The 24,463-nt window shown below is 41.8% G+C and overlaps 1 protein-coding gene across 1 annotated transcript in view; it reads left to right on the top strand.

The window, feature by feature from the left end:
* Window positions 1-2,465: 2,465 nt before the first annotated feature.
* The window catches only part of LOC115575587 (retinoic acid receptor alpha-B-like), a 64,512-nt gene continuing 42,514 nt past the window's right edge, over window positions 2,466-24,463 (top strand). The window contains exon 1 of the mRNA XM_030407782.1: window positions 2,466-3,613. Coding sequence (XP_030263642.1) covers window positions 3,415-3,613 — 199 coding nt within the window. The 5' untranslated portion in view covers window positions 2,466-3,414. The remainder of the gene's footprint in view (window positions 3,614-24,463) is intronic.

The raw sequence follows: 24,463 nt of genomic DNA on the forward strand, positions 1-24,463 counted from the left end.
TCCTACAAATAAGTCGGTTGGGCTCTAAAGTAATGAATAAATACACCTATAAATTGTATGCAGTGGACCGACTTATTTGTAGGACAATTTTATCGGCCAATATTAGCCTACTACAGATATATCAGTATCAGCATATGTATTGTCCGATATGAAGACCGTATATTTAAAAACTACAAATACAGAATGGAGAAAGTCACTCCAGCAGGGTGCGTTTCAACGGGGGATAAAACAGCTGGTGTCAGGAAATGTAACAGCTACCTCAGTAATGGTTCAATTAAACCAGCACAAAATGACAATTACCAACATAACGTAAGCCACCATGTTCTGAACAGACACACTAAAAACACTACACAAACTAACATTTTAGTTTTAGAACATAATATCGAAATTACTATTAATATTAAACTGTCAGAAAAAACTCATCTCTTAAAAAAATGACTTATTTGTAGGACAAACTTACTATTAATATTAACCTGTCTGAAAAAACTTTAACATTACTGAAAAAAAACATGTGCGTCTGCTACAGGTTTTATTACGCCCTCCGCACGGCATCATACCATGAATGTATAAAGAGAACAAGATTCATAGTGGGAAAGTTTCAGAAGCGGAGCCTTTTGCCTGCCCGACTTTGTTGATCTGAGAGTCTGCATAGGGTGTTTTATTTTGAAAATTGGCCGAATAGTCTATGCCGTTCCTGTGTCTCTGACTTCCTGTTGCTGTGATCTGCTTTGTGCAGCTTGTTGCGGCTTTCGTCAAAAATAAACCAGGCAGTTGAATCGCAAAGCTGTCGTGCCCGGCTTGACTCCACAGCCAGTGGAGCTGATCGCGGCCACTTGTGATTTGTAACACGCTATCTGTTACTAGCAGATGGAGAGTGATGCCAGGTTAACAAGGGGGATGCTTTTTGGTAATTTTGCTGCATCCCCCCTCAAATCGCCTACTGGTGACGAGTCTTAAGGCTTCATTAAATATCTCTCCTGCACCAAACCCCTGCTCCAGCCACAAAAACTAAGTATGTGTGCTGTGCCACTTCAATGAAACCTGCCAGCTAGTACGATAACGAGCTAGCGGTGGTGGCTGGACAGTCTAATATTACCTCTCTCAATAACCAAACACTGACTTGAGCGGACAACAGTAATAGGAAAAGTTCAACTGAAAACATAAACATACTCACATGGATCCACATCCACAAATATTTCTACTAAATGCGGCAACCAAATCTCCATCCACTGGAGGTTATCCTCCTGGTACAAGTCCCGGCCTGTTGTGGCGTTAATGAGTGCAAAAATCCTCTGACTTCACCGACTTGCCCAAGTTCATCTTACTTGCTTTTAACAGGTTGTGCAATTAAAGTTAATATTATTCACCAGCTGCTACAGTGTTGGCTGGTAATCATTTCACCTTTTGAGTGTGTAGGGGTGTGTGTGTGTGTCCATCATCATGAAAGTCACAAATCTTTATAGTAGTGTAGTTCACATCAAATTGAAGGCTGAGTTGAAAGACGGATGTGATTCAGTTCATGATTCAGCCCTGAGGTTCACATTCACTTACTGAGGGACGGTGCGTTCACGGACTATAGTACACAATCATTCACGGGAGACGCAGCGCTGCTTTGAGTGGTATACATGCACTAAAATTATTACACGGTGAAAGTGTCCTCTGTACACAGTAAAATCACTTAACATGATGCTACACGGATGTTAGCAACACAGCGCTAATTTTAGCAGTACGGTTACTGAACATGAATCAACTCCTCTGCCCTAAGTGAGTGAGTGAGTGAGTGAGTGAGTGACACAGCGCCACTTTCAGCACAGTATGTGAACGAGAATCACGTCCTCAGCGACAATTCTCTGTGTGCAGTAGATTCATGAATCATGAACGAATCAGTTCTCTGTGTGAGTCGCGGCAGTCCCACTCCCGGCTGGCATGCTCGTGGCTGAGCTCAACTGAACTTCATTCACTCAGAAGATTCGTCTTTTCGAACGACACATTCGCGACCGACACAACACTTAAAGGAAACACTGCAACCATTGTTGTGGAAGTAGGAAACAGGCCATTGCCCCCCCCCCCCCCCCCCCCCGTTTGTGCAGAAACATCTGTCTAAATAAGTCAGACTGCAAAAAATTATTTATTAAAAAAACATGTGATATTTTACCCTGCACAGTGCGACAACTTTCAAACTTACTGGCAGTGGTGCTGTCACAATTGCACATTCTGAAATTAACCACATTAGCTATATGTCCCTGCACAAAAAAGACCCACACAATGAAGTGGAAGCAAAAAGCCTAACAAGAAACCCATCTACCCTAAACAACATGTGTGGCTGTGCAGTGTAGTCGGTAGCCACATTTCTGAAAGTGGCAATGAAGCATTTTTTGAGAGCTCGCATAGGGCAGGTAGGTGGAGCTCATGTTCAGCTGGTGTCTGTCATTAATCCATGGGGAGGGGGAAGGAGCGAGAGAGAGAGGGAAACGGAGAGAGAGAGAGAGAGAGAGAGAGAGGCCGTCGGGTACAGAGTAGAGGTTACCACAGGACACCGCTGCCTTGTACTGCTGCTGGACCTCACCAACCGGCAGCAAGAGGCACACATTCCAATTCCATTCGGGCAATCTCGACCTCCCTCTGACTCTTGGATATTCTGCCAGTCGGACATACAGCGGCAAGTTCAACGTCAAATATGACAGCGCACATTCGGCGTTAATGTGTCGCGGGGGGGCGTGATGTCGTGAACGCCTGGACTCGGTGAGCCGGAGCAGCGCGTTTTCCACCGACTGGACCTTCTTACTTTTCGGAAACGGTTAACTTAATGCGTGGATTTAAGGACAAGCCGTGCTTGCTGTAACAGCAAGTCGTAGTCTATAGTCGACTCAGCGATATTATGATTACATTTACTACATTTATGTTACTGTAAAAACACAGCGAGTAAACTAACGGCAGCGACGTCGGACCTGTGTGAACCCAGAGGGACTGTGGCTGTAAATGTTGAGGTCATAAACTCTTAGTACGGGTGCTGATAGTGTAGTGTAACAGTGCGTCTTTCCCGTGGTTGACCTATTTTCCTTCGTCGGTGCCACAAAGTAACTCGGGCTGCAACTCCAGCAGCACCGCTGTTACCGGGTAAGTCGGTGGCACTTGTAGCATTTGGACAACACCGTACCGTCTGTCGTCTGAACGGACCGAAAACACGAACTGTCTGAGTACCTCCAAGGGCTGAAAGGTCACCGGGACCGGTTATCGCTTTTTTCTCTCCTCCTCCTCCTCCTCCTCCCCTTCCTCCTCCTCCCATCAGTCTGTTATGAAGATGTGAAGTCTCCCTCCTCCCTTCTCTTCCTCCGATTTCTCTCCAAGACCCTTTCATCTTTTTTGTTCTTTGTTTGGTACGAAGACATCAGACGCGATTTCTTTCTTTCGGGGATGTACGAAAGCGTGGATGTTGTGGGTTTAAGCCCCAGCCCCAGCAGCTCCAGTCCCGGCTCTTTTCTGAGCATGGACTACTACCACAGACCCCCAGGGCTCGGGCCGGAGAAGGGACTCCTGTCCGGTGTAGGAACGCTCCAGCGACCGTTCGGAGGATCCCTGGTGACCGGCAGGCACTGGAGCGGATCCAGCCACTGTGAGTCCCATAATAATGACGTGTAAAGAAATGTCTGCAGTTAGTCCGTGTCATTTAATTTAAGCCCTTGCTTTACATGCTTTGATATTTGTCATCAACTTGGGGGAATGACTGCATTACTTCACTGGTTCCAACTAATTATAAATAAATACATTAAATGTAAAAATTTTCATTTAGAAAATAGTTTAAAAATTGTCATAAGATAACTAAATCAGCAGAGCAAACTGCTACAAAGTGGATCTTACTAGCCTTCATGTCTGCCTGTATGCAAGCTGCTTGTTAGTTTTGGCGTGTTGTGGCTGTTCCTCTTTGCTCATGCTATTTGTATGTCGTTTGCTTTCATGATTTTGCATATTTACTTACACACCAAGTTTTCTTTGCGTGTTGTTCACTGATCCACAAAACCCTGATATCTGACAAATCCTGCACTCAAGTTAAGATAACCCGTCTTTGTAGCAAAGTTATGAAAATAAATAATACATAATGGCCTTCTCCACTAGGTCTTTATTTGTCTATGCTGTGTATTACGCAACTCAAAGCTTTGGTCTATTGGCACTCAGTGTGCTCAAAGCTCACCAACATTCACTGCACAGGCTTTTAACGTGTGAACAGTTTAGAGATGAACCATTTAGTTCATTCACTAATCACAGAATTGGCGGAAAATTGTTTTGCTGCTATTTTGATAATGAAGTAATTCATCCATCATTTTTCATTTAAATGTTTGCCGCCTCTCTGTGATAATACTGGGTTGTCCTTGGGTTTTGGACTGTCGGTTGCTCAAAACAAGCCAATGGAAAATGTCATCTTGGGCTTTAGCACAATTTTGATTAGTGTCTTTGTCACTCTTTTCATCTTGATAGCCCAGTTATTTGATTATTAAAAAGATCATCTACAGCATAATCAATCTTATTTGCAACTCCAGAGGTAATGTGTCATCACAGTTATTTATGAGTTTATATGGTACTGATATATTATTACAAAGTATTACAATAAATTTTTTTCTTACTTTTAACTGAATTTACTAGGAATTAGGTGGTATACTTGCACACAAAAATACTACAAATATAAATAACAGTATTATATAATATTTATTGTGTTGTTTATAATCGATAAAGCCCATATGTGTAGATGTTTTACATGATTATGTCACCTTCCTGTATCCTGATAGTAAGAGGTTTTAGTTTGGTTAGTCTAAAAGACAATCCTACCAATAATGATGGCGTTCACATTGCAGGCTGTTTTTTCAGTGTCACCTGTTTGGCAAGTCAGAAATATAATAATAAAGGTTGTTAACTGTACTAGACAAAAGAAGCGGATAAGGTGAAAAACCAACATTCTAATAAGATTCCTGTCACTAATACTAATACTAACACTTCAAATACTAGAAGAAAGGGAAAATATTTATATTTTGGTAGTCATTTAGTGTCTGGTGTTCATTTCCTTGATTTAACACTACATTACGTGTTTGCCTTACAGTGTACCACGTTGGGCATTATTTCAAAGTTTGGGAAATATTAAATATGATACTATGTATTATGTACATTATAAATATTACCAAAATCAGTGATATTGACCCACAGGTGATAATTTCAGTGGGTCCCCAATAAAAATAGTCATTTCTGACTTAAATTGTAGTGTTGAACTTGTGTTTGATGTTACATGGTTATAATCGTCATTGTATTCAAATATATTGAAATTAAATTACATTCAATTACATTACACATGAAATCCCAATTCTGAAGACAAAATACTGGCACCTCTAGAGCTGCCCTGTGAAAGTTGATGAGTCAGTCAGAGACAGCTTTTGTCAGTCAAAGTAGACTACATTACAAAAACATGATATAACATAGAACCTTACAAAAATGCACAGGAATAACATCTCAGTGAGGAATTAGAAATAAAGAGAAGCAAAAATATACTTTTATATTTGCTGCTGCATAAGTAAAAAAAAGAAATGCAACTCACAACATGTGATGGTGGTTAGCTGATAAGTGAGCTGCAATTTATAAGAATAAGACTGTATATTTTTGAATAAGCAATCTAAATATCATACAGAAAGTGAATAACATGTTTAATTTGCTATGAAAATGAAGATTAAAAATGTTCTACGTTGTATAATTTTACTGAGAGGTGACGTATTTCTGGCTCTAACCGCAGACATCTTTGGCCATAGCTCCTTATTATAAGCTGCACATGCGCACGTTGCCTGCTGTTATACAAGAGATGGCAGCTTGCTGGGTGCTGACTGTCACCACCCCAAGGCTGTGATTAGCAGTGCGAAAAGGAATTGACGAAGGAGTTGACGTAGAAGTTCGTAGAGAGTTGGAGGAGCCTTGTAACACACAGAGTGACTTGTGGCCAATAGATTTGAATGGAAAAAGAAAATTCAGTTAAGTTGCTGAGAGAGGAGAACAGTGCAGAAAAAGCTTTGAGTGAAAGAGCGTGGACTCGACCAGCCATACATTGTGATAAAACAAGCACAAGACAGAGGAAGACAGTATGATCGTCTTTTTCATGAGGCTGGTTTGCTTAGAAGTTGTGGCTAGTTGTGGCGTTTTATTTTGTTTACCCTGCCTCCTTTCTCAAACAGCAGGAACCGAACTAGCATGGACCCAGTCAGGTAGGACCGACTTCAAGTAAACTGCAGAAAAAGTGAAAAGGCATGAACAGGCTAATGTTATGTGTCTTGTAATGTTTGGTTGATGAATATTGCTGATCAGCTTGATAAAGGCTACAGGACAGGGATCTGAAGACAACGAGGTGGTTTACAAAAACATGCAAATCTTGTCTAAACTGATAGACTCTAGAGTTCTGTGATGCGTTTGAGCTAGCCCTGTGTGGCCATGATGAAAGTGTCTGCTCAGATCAGGGGGTTTTCACAGGACTGATGGATGTTGTAGCATCACTAGATTCAGCAGTACAAGAACATCTGCAGAGTGTTACTGTTTTTGAAGGAATATTTGAGACAGTATAGAAAGAACTCTTTGGCTACATGCTCTCAGTTTTGAGAGAGCACATCACTGAAGAAATCAGGAGTGCTGTCTTTGTTTTACATCATTTTTCAAGCTAAATTGTCAAACATTTGCTGTTTCCAGCTTCTTGAATGTAATTCTTTTTGCTGCTCATTAATGGCAGTAAATGAATAGTCTGCAGCAGATAAAACAGGGTTTCTGCCAGGTCCTAAAAAGTCTTAAAGGTCCCATATCATAAAAAACATGTTTTCTCTGCTCTCTACATATATAAGCTGGTCCTCCCTGAGCCTGCCAACTCCCAGAATGAGGAAAACAAGTGATTCCTGCATGGTCTCTGCAGCCCACCCACTGGTAAAACGGCGCTCCTATAGGCTGTTCAGATTCAGCTCCTTTCGTTACATAACAAAAGGAGTCATTATCATAGGCCAACCTCAGAGATATCAGAGAGGGGGGCGTTCATCCCCGAGGTGAAGTTCGGTGTGTCCAGCGGAGAGACAGCAGTGTTTCGCAACGTTGTCGCTCGGAGCTAGACACGCAATTGCCCTGTTGTTGGTTGTAATAATCAACATAATTGCCTATATTCTGTCCCAGCTACAGAACAACAGAAGAGACAGTGGTTGTGTTTCATTTTTAAGGACAACCTGCCGGCTGCGGTTCGTGTTAGCTTGTATGTGTATGCTAACCACTTCACATCGGACTGCTTCAGTAACGAGGGTCAATACAAAGCTGGCTTTGCCTCGACACTGATCCTGGTAAAACCATACCGGACCCAGCAACTGCACCCGAGCCACTGATAAGTGTTACCGCGGTTTGATAGTATTTACAGTTGCCGACGAGTACGTTGAAGTCAGCTGAAAATTGGCTAACTAGTTAGCTCCACTTTGGTCCGCTATGCAATGGCGTTTGAAGCGAGTTTAATGTTAATAATATTATGATGGAGCTTGGTTGTCACAGTAAAAAGTCTGGACACATTCGCAGACTGGAGACAAAGACGATGTGAACAGTGTCCAAGAGTTTGGAGACTGTGTTGGAGACAAACACAGCTTTTACTAGTTGTTAGCCGTTAGCTACATGGTAGTAACTGTAACAACACATACAAACAAACCAACATTATTCAGCCACACTACCCATTCTGAAACGTCCTGCTGCAGCTACAGAGTCTGTACTTCTTCCGGAGCCTCTCCTTCTGGGTCCGATTCTCGGTCAAACTGATTCGGGTGAACGAAAAAATCTCTGCGAGCCATAGTGTTACATCCACCGTAAACATTAGCGCATGCTACCGTTAGCATAGGGGCTTCCTCTCCCTGAGAGTGACGTAGCAGGCAAGGCTCCCCAAGTAGGCGTTGACAGACGGAGCTCATTAGCATTTAACCTCTCCGCACCCACCCGCCCGCCGACGGGCGATTTCAGATAAATGACTGTATGTCTACACTGCGCAGTGACGTATCCCGCTTCAACTTTCATCAATATGGACATACTATACGTCGTTAGAAAGGGGAGAATCTCCGCAATTCATTCATCCAGTTGATTTTGCAGAAATCATGAGCACCAAACCATAAATCATTGATATTCACTAGCATGGTAAACGTGAGACACAAGAAACACACGGCGTCTCCCTACCTTTGAAGCGGCCATAAAGCCGTAATATGTGTCCATTCCTCAATTATCTATATTCCAGTTGTCCGTAAGAATCCACTGATCAAAAGCATCAAAATGATTTTTCATAAAATTATTCCAGCTTGTGAATATCGTCCTGTAAAGTCCATTTGTTTACCGTCTGCCAAGTTTGTCCGGCAAATAAAGTCCATACTTTACCGGCCGCACCGAAATGTTTTCTAGTTCCTGTATGGTGATGTTGGGTATGCTTGTTTTCATCACTTTGCTGGCTACAAAATAAAAGTGTCCCCATCTTTTTCTGTTCAGTTTTCACCCCAGCAGAGCCCCTGAAGTAGATCGAGCGCTGCCTGTTTGAAGGACCAATAGACTTTGTTTACTGTTTTTCGCTGCCTTAGTATAGGAATAGCGTATTGGCTATCGACATGTCAATAACTCAGGCTTCTAGCCAATTATTTTACCTTTCTAATGAGGGCAGGCGTGCCCAGGTCAGGTATTTATGAGCCGAGGGGTTTCCGTGCGTCTGGCGACTTTGGGCGGACTTTACGCAGCAGACGCATGGTGAAGAGACGCAGCAAACATTTACATTTCTTCGTAGGCATTTTCAGAGTTTACAATGGCGAAAGCCAGGAAGAAATCCAAATATATCCGAGAAGATGACCAGGAATGGACTATAGCATCATCTGATGAGAGTCAAGACAGTGAGTATGACTCTGAGAGAGAGGAGATGTTCGCTCAGGGACTTGACGACATCTTAGATCGGTGAGTAACGTTATCTTTGATCATGTTTTATTTATTTATTTAGCCATGAGTGAAATTTGAGCGTCCGTCCCCCCGCTGACGGCGATGAGCGTGCGTCCGTCCGTGTCGCTCTCCCCCCCCCACCCTGTACAGACGGTGCGACGAGGCTCAAAATGAATGTAATTCATTTTCAGCCCTTTTATTTAGATTTTTTTTTTCAAGCTTGTAAACAAATTGAACTAGATCTTTTTTACTGACCAGACACTGGGAATATTCCCCCAATTCAATTATTCTGTTTATGTACAGTTATTTCCCTGATGTTTTTGTGTAATATATAATATCATTTCCGTGTTTATTTGTTTCCTATGTAAATAACACCCCATTGAAATGCATTTATATATTTTTTCATTATATTTGGTAACATTTGTGCATTGCATTGTGTTTTGTAGGTCACAGTCTGACAGTGACGTGGATTGGGAGCCTCAAAGTAGGACACTCAGACGCCAAACCCCATCTCCTGCTGAAGGTGGTCGGCAGAAGCGGCAACAATCCTCTGCATCCACCAGTGCTACCCCCCCCCCCGCTGCATCTTTCACTGCCCCCTCTGGCTCAGGGGACGCTGCAGCTTCTACACCAACTGCTGGACGTTCCCGTGCTGCCAGACGTGCCCGGGGGAGGGGCAGAAGAGGAGGATCCTCCAGAGCACATAGCTCCCACACGGAGGAACAACAGTGGCATGATTTGGGGGATGACGACGTTGAGCCTGCTCAAGTTGCCTTCATGCCGGTGAGACAGCCCGGACCACAGCAGGAGACCAGAGTGGCAACCAGTCCACTGCAGTTTTTCAGACTGTTTTTCACCGACGCAGTGCTTGGGACTTTGATGGCAAACACTAATATTTTGTTGATATTGGCACAGTTATACATACAGTAATAGTGTATTGATAGATAATGCAATCCTTGTTTGAAATTCAGTTCAGTATAGTCTGTCATTTTTGTATAACGGTAACTATTCTGTAGTGTCTTGTCACATGACAATATCTCAATATGGCCACCTAGAAGCGTGTGGAAACCCCTCCAACCACCCATCAAATGAATGTGTGAATAAATTATGTTTTGAATCATGGAGAAAGGTTTTATAGTCACCAGAATGCTTCAGTAATGTTTCCAGTGTCACAGAAGTGAGTAAAAGCATTTGGCACAATTTGGCCATTTGGAGACGTTTTGGAGAGGTTCGTGAATGCCAGTGACACCACAAACTAAAACCTCCATAACTCCCATAAGGGTTGGCCTAGAAGTCTAAAATTTCACCCAGGTGTAGTTGACAAGATGAGGAAGGTATGTGCTATATTGCCATATGCCTTACATAAAGCACATCCTAGTTATTGTTATTCAAATATGACCTATTATTTTCGAAGACAAAAAAAATGTTTTAGAGCCATGTTTGAACTGATGTCATTTTGGTTGTGTGTATGGTACATGCTAAATAAACACATTCACAGAAACTAGAGGTTGTCAGCTTTCAAATGGCGTATCATACATCCATCTCGGACTTGTAGTTCTTGTGTTATCGGCTTTTCCATTTGGGTATGCTAAATAGGTGAAGTTACTGAAAATAGGTGGGTGTGAACAGGTTAAAGGTGCAGGCACAGAAACAGACTGCTGTGAACAGACCTCAGCAGAGCGACTTTTAGACAGCTGGAGTTCAGGACCACGGATGTGTTTGGGGCAATACATATCGAATACAGAGTTGTTGGACCTCTAACAGCTGTGTGAAATTGATGAAAAACAGAATAATATGGGACCTTTAAAAAGTCTAAAATTTGACAATCTCAATTTTAGGCCTTAAAAAGTCTTCAATACAATCAATCAATCAATCAAACAAAGCTTTATTGTCATTTTGTTGTACCAACAAAGCAGCACAAGAAAAATGAGATTATGTTTCTCCAGGATCATTAACAGAAGATAATAAATAACACACAATATATGAATATAATAATTTAAAACTAAAATTATGACTAAGGGCTCATGAAGTGCATCTGTGCACATGCTCCAGATCAGCAGTTCATCAATCTAACAGCTTGTGGAAGGAAGCTGTTGATAAGTCTGTTAGTTCCACCTGTATGACTCCGGAACCGTTTTCCTGATGGGAGCAGTTCAAAGAATGTGTCGAGAGGGTGGGAGGCGTCCCTGATGATGTTCATATATATACATAAATATTTTGCATATAGGTCTTAAATTACATGTAGTTAGGTCTTAAATATGTTCGTTCATTTACCGCTTACATCACCATCTTTTGTTTTGTTTAGTTTTGTTTTTGGGAAATGTGCTGGTGATGTTCACAGTTAGTTCTGTGGAAAGTAAGTGGCATTTTGCCAACAACCTGGTTGTAATTTATCACCGCACACTTCACCAGTTCCGGAAAGACTTTGACAGCGGAATCTGCTACAACTATGGGAAAGTGTAAATTTAAAGTGTTGGATTGAACAACCAGAATTCATTACCTAATAATGAATTTGAAGCACAGTGCGCTCTGCAACAGGACCCTCAACTTGGGCACACTTGGTATGAAAGAGCTGGTGTCACACACAAAATCGTAAAAATACCAGTTAGCTTCTAAAAGACTCCAGCGAAGTCACATGATCACAGACTTTTGTACGCCTTTGTCACCAGTTCCCAGTCCAAGTTCATCCAGTTCTGCTCGACCTGAACTCTTTGCTGCCTCTGCCGTCTCGCATTCAACCGACATTCAAGCCATCTTCGGCTCAACTCCTACGTTGGAAGCGGAGGTGCTATGGATTTTGAGCACCGTTGCTTAACATTTTGGCAACAGATGTAAAAAGTTGGTTATTTTTTAAAGTAATTCTGGGATCGCACTTTTCCTTACTTTTTCGTAATTCGTTTAGGTCTTAAATTTAGTTCAAAATGGTCTTAAAAGGTCTTAGATTTTACCTGTTCAAACCTGCAGAAACCTTGTAAAACGTACTGTTTAGTGTGGCGCTAAACTGAAAAAATTATGAATAGTTGAATCTTTTGATTGAGCAGCATAATTTGATTTGACTGATAAAATCCTGAGTCGGGTACAGCGCTATCATATCATCCTGATACACTTGTCTAGAAAATTTAAATAAATAAAATAGTTGTTTACTTCTATGGTCATCATCTTCATGATCGAATACTGAGGTGATTTTTTTTTTTTGACAGTGGCACAGTTAGTTTATTCACCAATACAAAGTTTGAATCTTTGAAATCATACATTTTGTTTCATTATGCTATGTGAAATGTAAATGTAAACAAAATCCTTTGTTTATAATATGATGAAAGAAGCTAGGCTGCTCAAGTCTTAAATGTTATCTAATCACAAGCAGGCGTACAATAACTTATAGATAAATAAAGCTTAAAAGTGGCAAAATTATGATCAGATTAGGAGCAAACAGTCTCCTTTTATTCAATGAAGCCCATTCTGATATCAAACTCGATAGCTCTGTGTCAGCCATCTGTAATTGCTTAACCATAATTTAAGCTCACCAGAAACAGGATCCACATCAAATTGTACTCACTTATAGATACAAGCCAGTTAAGTATGGCTGTTTTTTTTTTTTTACCAAGTTTCATGCCTTAATTCCTGCGCAGTTAATGAATGCGGGAAAACAATTCTGGATCCGTCCCTTTATTCGGATTTGCCTCAAAAGTTAATGGGTTCTATTCTGGGCTCAAACCAGCCCCCATCCAAATTTCTTGTAAATTCATTCCGTAGTTTCTGCAGTGTTTCCCCTACCATTGTACAGAAAAAAAAACAATACGCCAAAAATAAGCCACCTATCATAAATCAATAATCATTTACATTAGGAGCGCCTTTGTGCAGCGCAACGCGAGTCAACCTGCTTCGTTGCCTAGTAACGATGCGAGTACCGCTGCTGAGAGCGTGGGCATATATTCTGGGATGTTTAAGGTTTGTTAGCTAACCAACTATGGCGCCGCTGAAGAAAAGAAAAAATATCGCGGGTGACAACTTAATATAAAGAAATTCTTCTGCCAGACTCCGGAGCCAAGGAAAATAGATGAAGGGAGAGTAACAGAGGAAACTCCAGAAAAAATGACAGGTGCAGGTGAGTTACTGCCCCTGCCCCCCCTGCCCCTGACACCGGTCCGACTGCCGACCCCTGTCCGGCGGGTGACCGCGGGCCCCGGACCGACTGCCAACCTTGTCCGACGGGTGACGCCGGTCCGACTGCTGACCCCCGTCCGAAGGGTGACCGCGGGCCCGGGTAACGTTGACCCAGCAAAAAAAAATACAACTAAACACAGAACATCTGGCTGGGATCCCGAATGGCTTAATAACCATAACTACAGCCCTTGGTTGTACCACACTCCCCATGGTGAGTTTACAATTTGTTGTTTAGCTTACATTTTTATTCTGATTTAGGAGCTTCTCTCTCTTTTTTTTTTTTTGGTAAGCGATAATGATGAAAATAACACAGACAATAGGCTAGTTTTCCCAGGCATTGTCAACAGTATGTAACTCTGTTTTAATAAAATGAATAAAAAACGTATGTGTTTGTTAAAAAAAATATTTATAACTGATAGACTCTCAATTATGTGTAGGGATGTTTTGTCGCTTTTGCCGTCAGCATAAGCAGCCCGTTAAAAGAGGACCATCCCAGAGGGTTTTCATTGAGATCCCTTCTGCAATGTACAGAAAAGATGTGCTTGATGCTCATATGGGTTCAGACCACCACGCTGCAGCCTTTCAGGCCCATGCAACTTTGATTAAAGGTTAGATTAAGCCTAATGATTTCATTTAAGTGATATCATTCAGCAATATAGGCCTACAATGATTTTTAATGTAAATGTTTGTTATTGCTGTATTTCGCGTCTCGTCTGTTTAGGGTTTTTTTGGTGGGTACCACTGGGCCTGAAAAAAATTCTAGGGGAAACACTGTTCTGTGTAATCCTGCTGATAAACCCACCAACCAACCAACAAACAGACACATTGAAAAACATACCCTTCTCGGCGGAAGTAACAACAGCAGGCATTCAATTTAGACCGTACAAATATTGAGGTTCCATAGTAAGCTGTGATGTAAGACAGAGATATTTTCCATCAAGCCATTTTCTGTCTGGTAAACATATACAGCATCATGGGGACTAATGTCAATCCCAGCATGCATTGACAGAGGTATGGTACAACAAGGACAGGTCGACCGTCTATCACCAGACTCACACACATAAACACACAAACACAGGAGACAGGAGTGCTGCCCCACTCCAGTGTCACATGCTAGACACAGTCAGCCTCAGAATCAGATAGTATCCCAAGGGTGATGACATGGTGATGAACTTGTTTGCACAAAGTGGACTCTGGTCAGCTGGTGAGAAACATAAAGAGGGACATATAGAAGCGAGAGGGGAATGCTCATAAGTTTTGCCCTCAGTGTGTGTGTGTGTGAAGAGCGTCAAACAGGTTCAAAGGTCAAAGGCCGTTCACAAACACAAGCCAGCACACACATTCAGCCTGTGCTCCAGCGGCATGTGAGCAGTGGCTCGGGGATAGTGGCTCACTGTGTGTGTGTGTGTGTGTGTGTGCGCGCGTGTGTGTGTGCGCATGTGTGTGTGTGTGTGTTTGGGAGTGATCCAAAGCAATGACTCACTGACAATTGGGAAGTGACCTACATCTCTACCCCTCTTCATTTCTCCTTCTATCTGCCTATTTCTTTCCTGTGTCAGCTGCCCAGTCATTACTTCCCGCACTGAATGACCTCTCTTTTCTGTCTGTTGGACACACATACACACACAGAGTGACGCCCCTACACATTCACTCTCACAGTCACAGTTTGTCTGGGAATGTGAGGGTATATTTACCACATTTGACCTGAGTGTGAGTGTGTGAAAAATGTGGTGGTAGATTGTTGTGTGGATGTCTTAATTTCTGTGTATATGTGTTTGTGTTTGGGACTGCCAGTGGAAAGCTGGTTATTAATTGATTTGTTCCAGAGTCCTCTGATACAGCATGTTTTTATCTTTATTTAAATATTATGTCACATCCTCACATATATCAGAGACAGGATAAGAAAATACTTGCCTTGAATGTTTTGTGTGTTGTGTAACTTAAAGGAGACCTATTATGCGTTTAATCAAAGCAAAGTCTGCGCCAAGAAGTTCCCTTCTTCCTCCGAAAACACTGCTCCTGAAGTGCCTGATATGCCTTGTCAGTGGTCTCACCTTTGCTGTGACTGCTTGACATCACATTACATCACCATCTAAAACATTTACACACTTTATGCCTGTAGAAGTAGAAATGAACCTAACTGGAAACTGAAAGACGCAACAGAGCCGACCAGAGATATGTTAAGTGTAGCTGGAGAGATTGTAGAGTGTGTGAGATGACAAATCAGAACAGACTGAGTATTCAGGAGAGGGGCCTCAAAGAGACAAGAGCTAAAAGAGAGTGTCTCGGACAGATGGGGAATACAGTGCTGCAGTACTGAACATTATTTGAGCATTAAAGCATGCAAACCTGTTCTAGTAGTAATTCCGAAATAAAATTATGAACCTGAAAATTTGCATAATACGCCTCCTTTAAAACTTATAAGATTGGCACAACAACTGTGCAGAGCTGAATTCCGTTTCTGTTATTATTTTGCACTTTTGTGCCTTTGAATGTTACGTGACTTATTGGGAAGACCATCAAAGTGAAACAATTTGCAGAAGGGTTCTGTAATATACCACACACAGTCAGGATGTCACATTAAAGTTACTTTTGGCCCTGATACTGATCTCGAGTCATTGCCATTCAACATGCTGAAAATTAGATAAGAGAGATGTAATTAATTCACCTTGAAAAAAAGGTTAGCGGAGAGTCAGCAGCTGGATTTTGCACCCACGGTCAGTAGTATTAGTAGGTGTATAGGCAAACAAACAGACAACAGCCACAGCAACCATTATTCATTGTATTATTGCATTTGTGGGAAGTTATTACAATAAAGATTTTCATGTACCCACACTTAATAAATCCCTGCAAACATAATAGTTATTACATTTGTGGGAAATCGCATGTTACGTTTGTAGTAGGCAGCGGCTATTACATTTGCAGAAAATGTATTACATTTGTGGGTTTATTATATTAAATGCTGCAGCTTTTTATTACGTTTGTGGTTTATTACGTTTATTACATACCAAAAAACTGGAGACGAAACACTAGGAACTCGAAGGAGAAATCACATGAACATCAACAGGAACAGAAGCAACAAACTGACAAAGGGTACATGGGAAACCAAGGCGTAAATACACAAACACACTGAATGAGGAACAGGTGGGGAGAGAGGAGGGAGGACAGGTGAGAAAATGAGGGAATTAGAGAGGAGAAAGCATGGAGGGAACAATACTGACAGACAGAGGGAGACAAACATGCACAGAGGGAAGAACACAGGAGACACTGTAACACTGCATGAAAAGTGGGACGCCCGGAAATCTCCCTAATTTTTTGCAGTTAATGACAATTTACAGCCTGTGAACGTCGCGTTCGTCAGTGCCGCATATTGACGGAAACTAACCATGACATATATGGAGCTCGTGGAGGTGCTAATGGCCGGAGAATGTCTGGCCTGGCTTGAATTTCTTCACTCAGTATTGGATGAAACCACTACTTTCAAACAAGAAAAATCACTGGTGATTGGTTGGCAGATCTGTCACTATTAGTCACCCTGGGTCATTATAAATGTAAACTCCAATAATAAAATAATGAACGACTATGTAGAAAGCGTAGGAGATCTGCCCACACAGCAAATGGGAAGCTCACGAGAAGCCCAAAATCTTACAGCACCGTGAAGTGTATGTCTGCCGCCTCGGAGCTGCAGGTAACTGGTGGCATTCTGTCTGAATTCGGTCCATTTTGCAGACATCTGTGGTTCATTGCCCTGTACTTTGGAATCGCTTCTAATCTCGACTGCAGCGTGGCACAGAGCTCGGTGAGCTCCTGGCTGCGAAAGGACGGAGGTCGCATAATCCATCCAGACACCCTACCATCTTGTGCCGTCTTCCTCCTCAGACATCAGGTTTATGATGACGCACTTCCAAAGGTCCGCCTCATCCTCAGCTAGCACTCTGTCTCGCTACAGCAGCTGTAAAAACAATCAATAAAGACAATCAGTACTGCGTGATGCACTGCGTATGAACACAACACATCTATTAATCCACCTGAAAAATAGTCACATTGACCAGAAACGGATCTAATCTAATAAGTCTTACCCTCCTACCCTTTTCCTTTTTCTCGAACTAAACTCTTCGCAGCTTCCACCTGCGATGCAAGATCTGGTTGTTTGTACCTGAAGCTCCTGCGTACTGTCACATAATGTCTTACAGGCAGCTGGAAAACAATTAAATGAGAGTGGTATGACTAAAAAAACGTAAGTCACAGTAAAATTAAACAAGGAAGGAGAAAACAGTAAAAGTTACTTACACACAATGGCATCACTATCAGCATCATGTAAATCTGGACTTGCAGACATAGCTCCGAGCTAATAGGGGGTCGGGGCCTCGTTGTGAGGCGAGGTTAGTCTGTGAAAAGAAAATGCTTGCAAGATAAACCTCCGTGTGCCTCTGCGGCAGCAAAGCACCCTCCGTGGCGACCCGGCAAAGCTGCTCCCTTCAGCTCAGGCCTCCTCTCGACAATGACCGTGCCACTAGCCTAGCTCCTGCTAGCTAGCTTAGCTCCTGATAGCTAGCTTAGCCGAACTTGCTTCGTGTCCAATAAAACACAAACACTTCGACTGCGATGGAGAGTCCAACTCACACACTCAGAGCGTGTCGTCCGACAACAGCTCAGTCCTTCTTCCTCGTCACTCACGCTCCAGCGTGTAAAAAGTGTAGAAGTGTTAAAGGTCATGAACTCTCACACATAATAAGAATTACTTTTCAACTTCTTTTAAAACATTCAGAACTCATGAAATAAAATTTTAAAGTCACACATTTTAAACAGAAATTATTCATACATTTAATATCTTATTTGTCTCAAAATATTTCATGCAAATTTTAACTTCTTAAGAACTGGCGTTTTATCTTTAACTTGTTCCCAGGAGAGAAAAAATAAATAAATAAATAAATAATTTTGTGTACCTTTGTTACATAACATTGGCCATTGCTAATGACATACACCTTAGCAATTTATGTAGCATACTTCCAATAAATAAATCAATTCAAGCTAAAATTTAAGTCTATAATGAGGCTATACTGAGGCGGATTTATTTATACTAACCCCTTCCTAAAATGAAGTTAATACATTTTAGAAAAATGTCACCTGGGGTAAAACTCCCCCTGCTACCCTGATTTGCACTTGTATAGCTCACAGCATTTTCATTTTCAAAGCCTCCCCTAGAATCAGGGGGAGGGGGGTCATGGGGGGACAACTGCCAAGCAAGGCCCATGTCAATTTCCGACAATTCACAGCAGTTTTTAGATCTTATATCAACTCAAGCTTCTGTTATGCACTGAAATACACCAGCAGAAGACAGACATTTGTCAACCATCAGAGTTTGCAGTGATGTTCCTACTGCGGTAGCTACCTTTTCTCTGGTTACGTTTGGCCAGTGTGGGAAAATCAATTAGCTTTTTGGCAATAATGGATTTCCATGATTGTTTCATCCATGTGATGAAATCAGCTCTTCAAATGACTTGCCAAGTATTACTTAATTCAGTTAGTCAAACAATAGTAACGGCCATCCAGTTGTTTTACCCATAAATGGTTTGCAATTGGATTGCTTCCCTTACTACAACTATTATGTTGCTACAGAGATACCTCAGCTTATATTTCCCATCATCCAGACAAAAGGAACATTCCAGTTTGTACAGTACAGACCCCTGCACCAACCAATTTAAGTTAATCAACATTACATTTTTTAAATTTCTGTCAGTAACAATGAAATTAAAAAATCACCATCACTGCTAAAATCCTGATTTCTATTGCTATATGTCTATCTTTTTTTGGATACTGTTCAATCCTATTTCCACCACATAAAGATATTAATATTGATATTGTGATAAAACGATATATACCATAGTAAAAGATTATGTCCATATTTCCCACCGTTAGATGAAGGTGAATGTGAAATTGAGTAGTCAGAGGTGTCTGTCCAAGAATGAAACCAAACTGTATATGTGCTTCGGACACACATCAGGAAAAATGTATAAGCAATGATAATGACTGTCTGTCGGGCTTAACAGTGTGTCTACAAAAATAATGTTGAAGAACTTGTGCCTACATCCCCTCAACTGAATGCCGTGGTTAGAGGGTGGTTTCTAAGCTGATAAAGAATGGTCGCTATTCAGGAACTGCTGCTGGCATAGAGCCACGACAGCCTGGGGCAGCCTTTAATATTGTCACTATTGGATTTCAACCAACCTGACCTGAGGACACAGACTTGCTGCCCTTTCCAGGAGCTATGATGACCTGACTATGAATGGGTGAAACAACACATTATTTGTAGCCAAGGCCAGAGAAAACCGAGAGAAAAATGTATAATTAATTTAATTCAGTTCAATTCAATTCAATTCAAACAACTTTATTTATCCCCGCAGGGCAATTGAGTTTGCAGCCTCAGTCAAATAGAAACAAAGAAACAACAACAAAAACAAAAGACACATACAGCATCCACTCTGTCAGTACCGCAGGTTGGCATAGGCAACCGGAGCTAGCAGCAAGTAACAATAGGAAATAAATAATGAATAAATATACACATTAAGGCTCTCAGGTTTACAATGCCTGGCCTGTGTTCATTAGCTGTCAGCAGCATTTAAAAGCCTGATGGCTGAAGGAATAAATGAATTTGCAAATCTGTTCGTCTTCCTCGGGGGGGCAAGGTAACGCCGCCCTGAGGGCATCAAACAGAATTCCTGACTGAGGATGTGGTCAGGATGACTAATGACCTTTCTGGCTTTCTGGATTACTTGTTTTTTCCAGATAGAGCTTAAGTCTGTTTGCTGAATTCCACTGATCTTGGAACAGACTTTGATAATGCTGCTGAGACAGTTCTTCTCCTTCACAGATAGACCATAAAACCAACAAATAAAAGAAAATGTCAACAGACTTTCAATAAAAGAATGATAAAAGTTACATAAAATGCTCTTCGAAACATTAAAAGAATTCAGCTTCCGCAGTAGATGGATACATTGTTGGCCCCGTTTAACAATAGACTCTGTGTTTTTGTCAAACTTGAGTCTGGAGTCAAACACTGAACCTAAATACTTGTATGTCTCCACAATTTCTACCTTTCCTCCATGAATAGTGCATGCAGCAGGATCAGGAGGGTTCCTCCTAAAGTCAATGATTAACTCCTTGGTTTTTGTCACGTTTAAGTCCAGGTAGTTATCATCGCACCATTCCACAAATGAAGGTAATGCACAGCCATGGTCTGATTGGGCCCCCTGGAGGAGTGACAGTAGGGCCGTGTCATCAGAAAATTTAACAAGATGGCTGTCCACTTGGGAAGACCTGCAGCTGTCAGTATACATAATAAATAACAAAGGAGAAAGGACACAGCCCTGTGGAGAGCCTGTGTTGTAAGTGATGGAGGTGGACATATGACCATTCACAAATACTCGCTGAATTCTGTCAGTTAAGAAATTTAAGAGCAGCAATAAAATCTGATCAGGTAGATCAAAGTAAGAAGCAAGACGTTCAATTAAAATATGAGGCTGCATCTTATTAAAAGCTGAGGAAAAATCAGCGAATAAAAGGTGCTTATATAGTCTGTCTAAGATAAAAATCTTGGCATCATCCACACCTTTCCCAGGCTGATATGCAAAGTGTAGTGGATCAAGTTTACCATTTATAAGGGAGACAATTTCATCATATTTTCTCAAGAACCTTCATCACGACGTGAGAGCGACTGGCCTGAATTTATTGGGTTCTCTTGGATTACTAGCTTTAGGAACAGGAATTATGGTGGATGTCTTCCACATAGTCGGTATCTGGCCACTCTCAACACACATCTGGAACAGAAGTGAGAACACTTCACTGAGCTGGTCAGCACAGTGTCGCAGAGTGCGACCGCAGATGGAGTCAGGGCCAGCAGCCTTACGTATATTTACCCTCTTGAGGAGATTTGTGACATTTCCCTGTGATATCACAATATCATTCTGTGGGGACAGAGATTCCCTCTACATAGAAACATTATTCATAAAATCAGACCGTTCAAACCGAGAGAAATACGAATTGAAACAGTTTGCCAAGTTGTTATCATCCTCACTATTTACTCGGATGAGCTGCCTGGTCTCACAATTTGACTGATTAATTGATGCCATAGACTTTATTCCTCTCCAGGCAGCTCTAAGATCTCCACTACAATACTGACTTTCGATTGTATTCCTATACTTTATTTTGGACTTCCTTATTTGCTCCTTAACTTCTTTAGAGACTGCCTCTTTCTCCAGGAGGTCACCTGAATAGAAAACTCTTTTTTTCTTGTTCATCACACCTTTAGGTTCTTTAGTCACCCAGGGCTTATTATTAGGGTAGGTGATCACTTTTTTAGTAGGAATTATCAAGTCCACACAGAAAGTGATGTATAATGAGATAGTGTCTGAGAGTTCATTTACATCATCACACACATCATAAAAGCAGTTCCAGACTGTACACTCAAAGCATGCCTGGAGGGAGGAGATGTTGTCCTCTGACCAGACTTTACTGTTCTCCTAAAATCTCCTAGGACAAACTTTGGTGCATCAGGGCAAATAGAGTCCAGTTTGTCTGTGACGTCACCGATCTGCTGGGAAACAGCTGATGCGTTGGCTCGCGGTTGAATGTACACTAAGGTAAAAAGAGTTGTTGAAATTCGCGAGGCAGGTAATAGGGGCGGAGAGAAATAGACAGTAATTCCACATCAGTGGTGCATATCCTCTCTCCGATCACCACGGTGTTACAGTACCTCTGGTTAACGTAGAAGCAGACTCCTCTACCTCGACTTTTGCCGGTGATCTCTGGTGACCGGTCCGTGCGAACTGGGCTACCAAACCCAGTTAGAGTCAGGTCCGAGTCTTGATCCCTATCACTGAGCCATGTCTCAGTGAAGGCAAGAAGGCAGGTGTCTTTGACTTCCCGTTTAAACCTGGCGTACGTCTCCAGCTCATCTATTTTGTTTCTAATAGACTGAACGTTTGACAGCAAGACAGAAGGAAGTGGCGGTAGTTTGCGGCGATTGTCAAGCCGAAGAGTTTTGAATCTCCTTTGTACACCACCTCTTCTTCCTCGTTTCCGATGGCTTGACTTCTTAAACTGCCTTCCATCGGTATGTTCTCTGGGACCATGCCGGCTGTAGAAGTCTGTAAGGACAGGAGAAGCTCCCGGCTGAGAGCAGCTCTCCCACTGCCATGTCCTTTGACGTGGCTGGCGCGATCCAGCAGCAGCGTTGACACGCAAAAAGTGCAAAAAGCTTCACTGAAGTCCCCATGATCCGCAGCAATGGAGTGCTGACAAATCTTCCACACACACGTATTAAAACGATAAGTAAAACCACACGCTTACAAACAGTTTAAAGACAATAAAAACAACAGAGCGACTGAGAGGTTGCTGGGTCGCACACTGCGGAGCGCCCCGAGCGGTATCCACATTAAAGTGGAAAAATAATGTTTTTTTAAGTCAGGTGTCGTCAAAATATTTCCATATCATTTAAATTGTGTGGTATTTAGTTTGGTTTGAATGAACACAGTGAAATGTTGCAAAAAAATATATACATTTAGTGATAACAGAGGCAGCGGAGGCAGCCACTGATTGGAGACCGTTACACACAAACTGAACACAGCTGGTCTGGAAGAGCCATGAATTATGTGAACTCGCCCTATAATTAAATAAGTACATCAAATAAGTAAGCACATCACAGCAAAAAACAAGCAATTTATTTTACGCAAAAGAGAAATATTTAACATTTGCAGAATTTAGAAGAAGGCCCATATAGTTAAGAATGTGTTTCACTAGGTTTCATGGTTCGAATTATGGGGGAGCTAAGGGGAGCTTGGCTTCCCTGAAAAAGGACCTGGGCTCCCCTGAAAGCCTACTTTGAGACATTTAGGGGGAGCTCTAAAACACTGTTCATTTTTGTGTCACATATAGATTTAGATTTTCTGTACATTAAGGTTCCTGAAATAAATAATAATAGTAAAACCTATTGTTTTAAATAGCTGAACACGCACCAAAAGCATTATGACGTGGAGATAAAAGCGGGTTAAAAACCGTTAAAGTCCGGCGGGGAGGATCGGAGCCTCCGCTGATCCTCAGCTGTTGGTCCTCGGTGTGACTGCTGCTGCCGTCGCCACCGCCGAGACCAGGCTCAGCTGCGCTCTGACCAACTGGGAGCAGTTCCGTGAGTCGGTGTCCGACTCATGGAGCCTGCTATAGAAACCTAACAACAGCGATTAATTAATATAGTGTAGAGTTGTGCTTTATGTGACTTTCCCCCAGCTGGAGGAAAAAATAAAAGATGAAATGCGATGCCTAGTCCGCTGTGGCTTTACCAGTGTTCTACTGAGGAAGGTGGCAGCACGCACCAAACAGTTGCCCTCCTGCCTTCTGTAACTTTATAGGCTACTCAAAAAGACATGTATTGGCCGAGCAAATTAATGGGGGTATCTGTAACATCCAAAGACTTTGCGACCTTTTTCTAAAATACTGCTTGTGGTGTTGGCATGTCAAATCTGATCACTGCAGGTTATCGCTTTCAGCGCATTTGAGCCTGCTTTCTTTTCGTGGTTGTAAATAGAACTTTTGGCCCTAATTCCATTTCCCCACCCATTGTACCAATCCACAGACAGAAAGGAAACAACAGGGAAGTGAAGAGAGAGTCTGAGAGAGAGAGAGAGAGAGAGGCAAACTGCTGTGTCTACATGCCTCCCTACTTTATGCAAAGTTCTCCCATGTAAAAAACAAATGTCTGAGTGAGATCATTTTGATTCAAGAACTCTTCTCATTAGTTTACATTCACAAAGATCAGATGATAATGTTGATACCTGATATCAGCAGGGCTCTGTAAAACCCATAGAAGTCTTAAACAGCGCAGCACCATGTGCGTGTGAGCTCTCACATTTTTTCCCCTAAGAGTTGGGAGAGAAAATTAATCACAGCTCTGAGTGAGGAATTGTGCTTCTGCATGTGTCCAAATACAATTGGTACTGCTGCACTCATCCGTTTTTTATTTCAGCAATGGAACTTATAATAATACACGCACAAGAAGTCTATTTATTTCTACATTTTCTTAAGTTTGCTATATGATGTTTGACAAATGTTCAGCTTTATTGTTTAACCACATGTGATTCTTGAAGGGGTGTGTATGAGAAGCAGAACAACTCTGACTGTGTCCCCCTGCTGATTGTGATTTTTTATTTGATTTAGTTTTTTGTTCTGATTAATAAATGTATTCTTTGATTTTGAAACAGTAGCCTTATAATGTTGTTATTTAGCCTCTCTGAAATGTTATTAACAGTATTAACTGTCTGTAGTAGTAACAGCAGAATGTTTTGCAGTCACCCTGCGATTGATC

The sequence above is a fragment of the Sparus aurata genome, chromosome 23 (genome assembly GCF_900880675.1).
Source record: "Sparus aurata chromosome 23, fSpaAur1.1, whole genome shotgun sequence".
NCBI classification, from domain to species: Eukaryota; Metazoa; Chordata; class Actinopteri; order Spariformes; family Sparidae; genus Sparus; species Sparus aurata.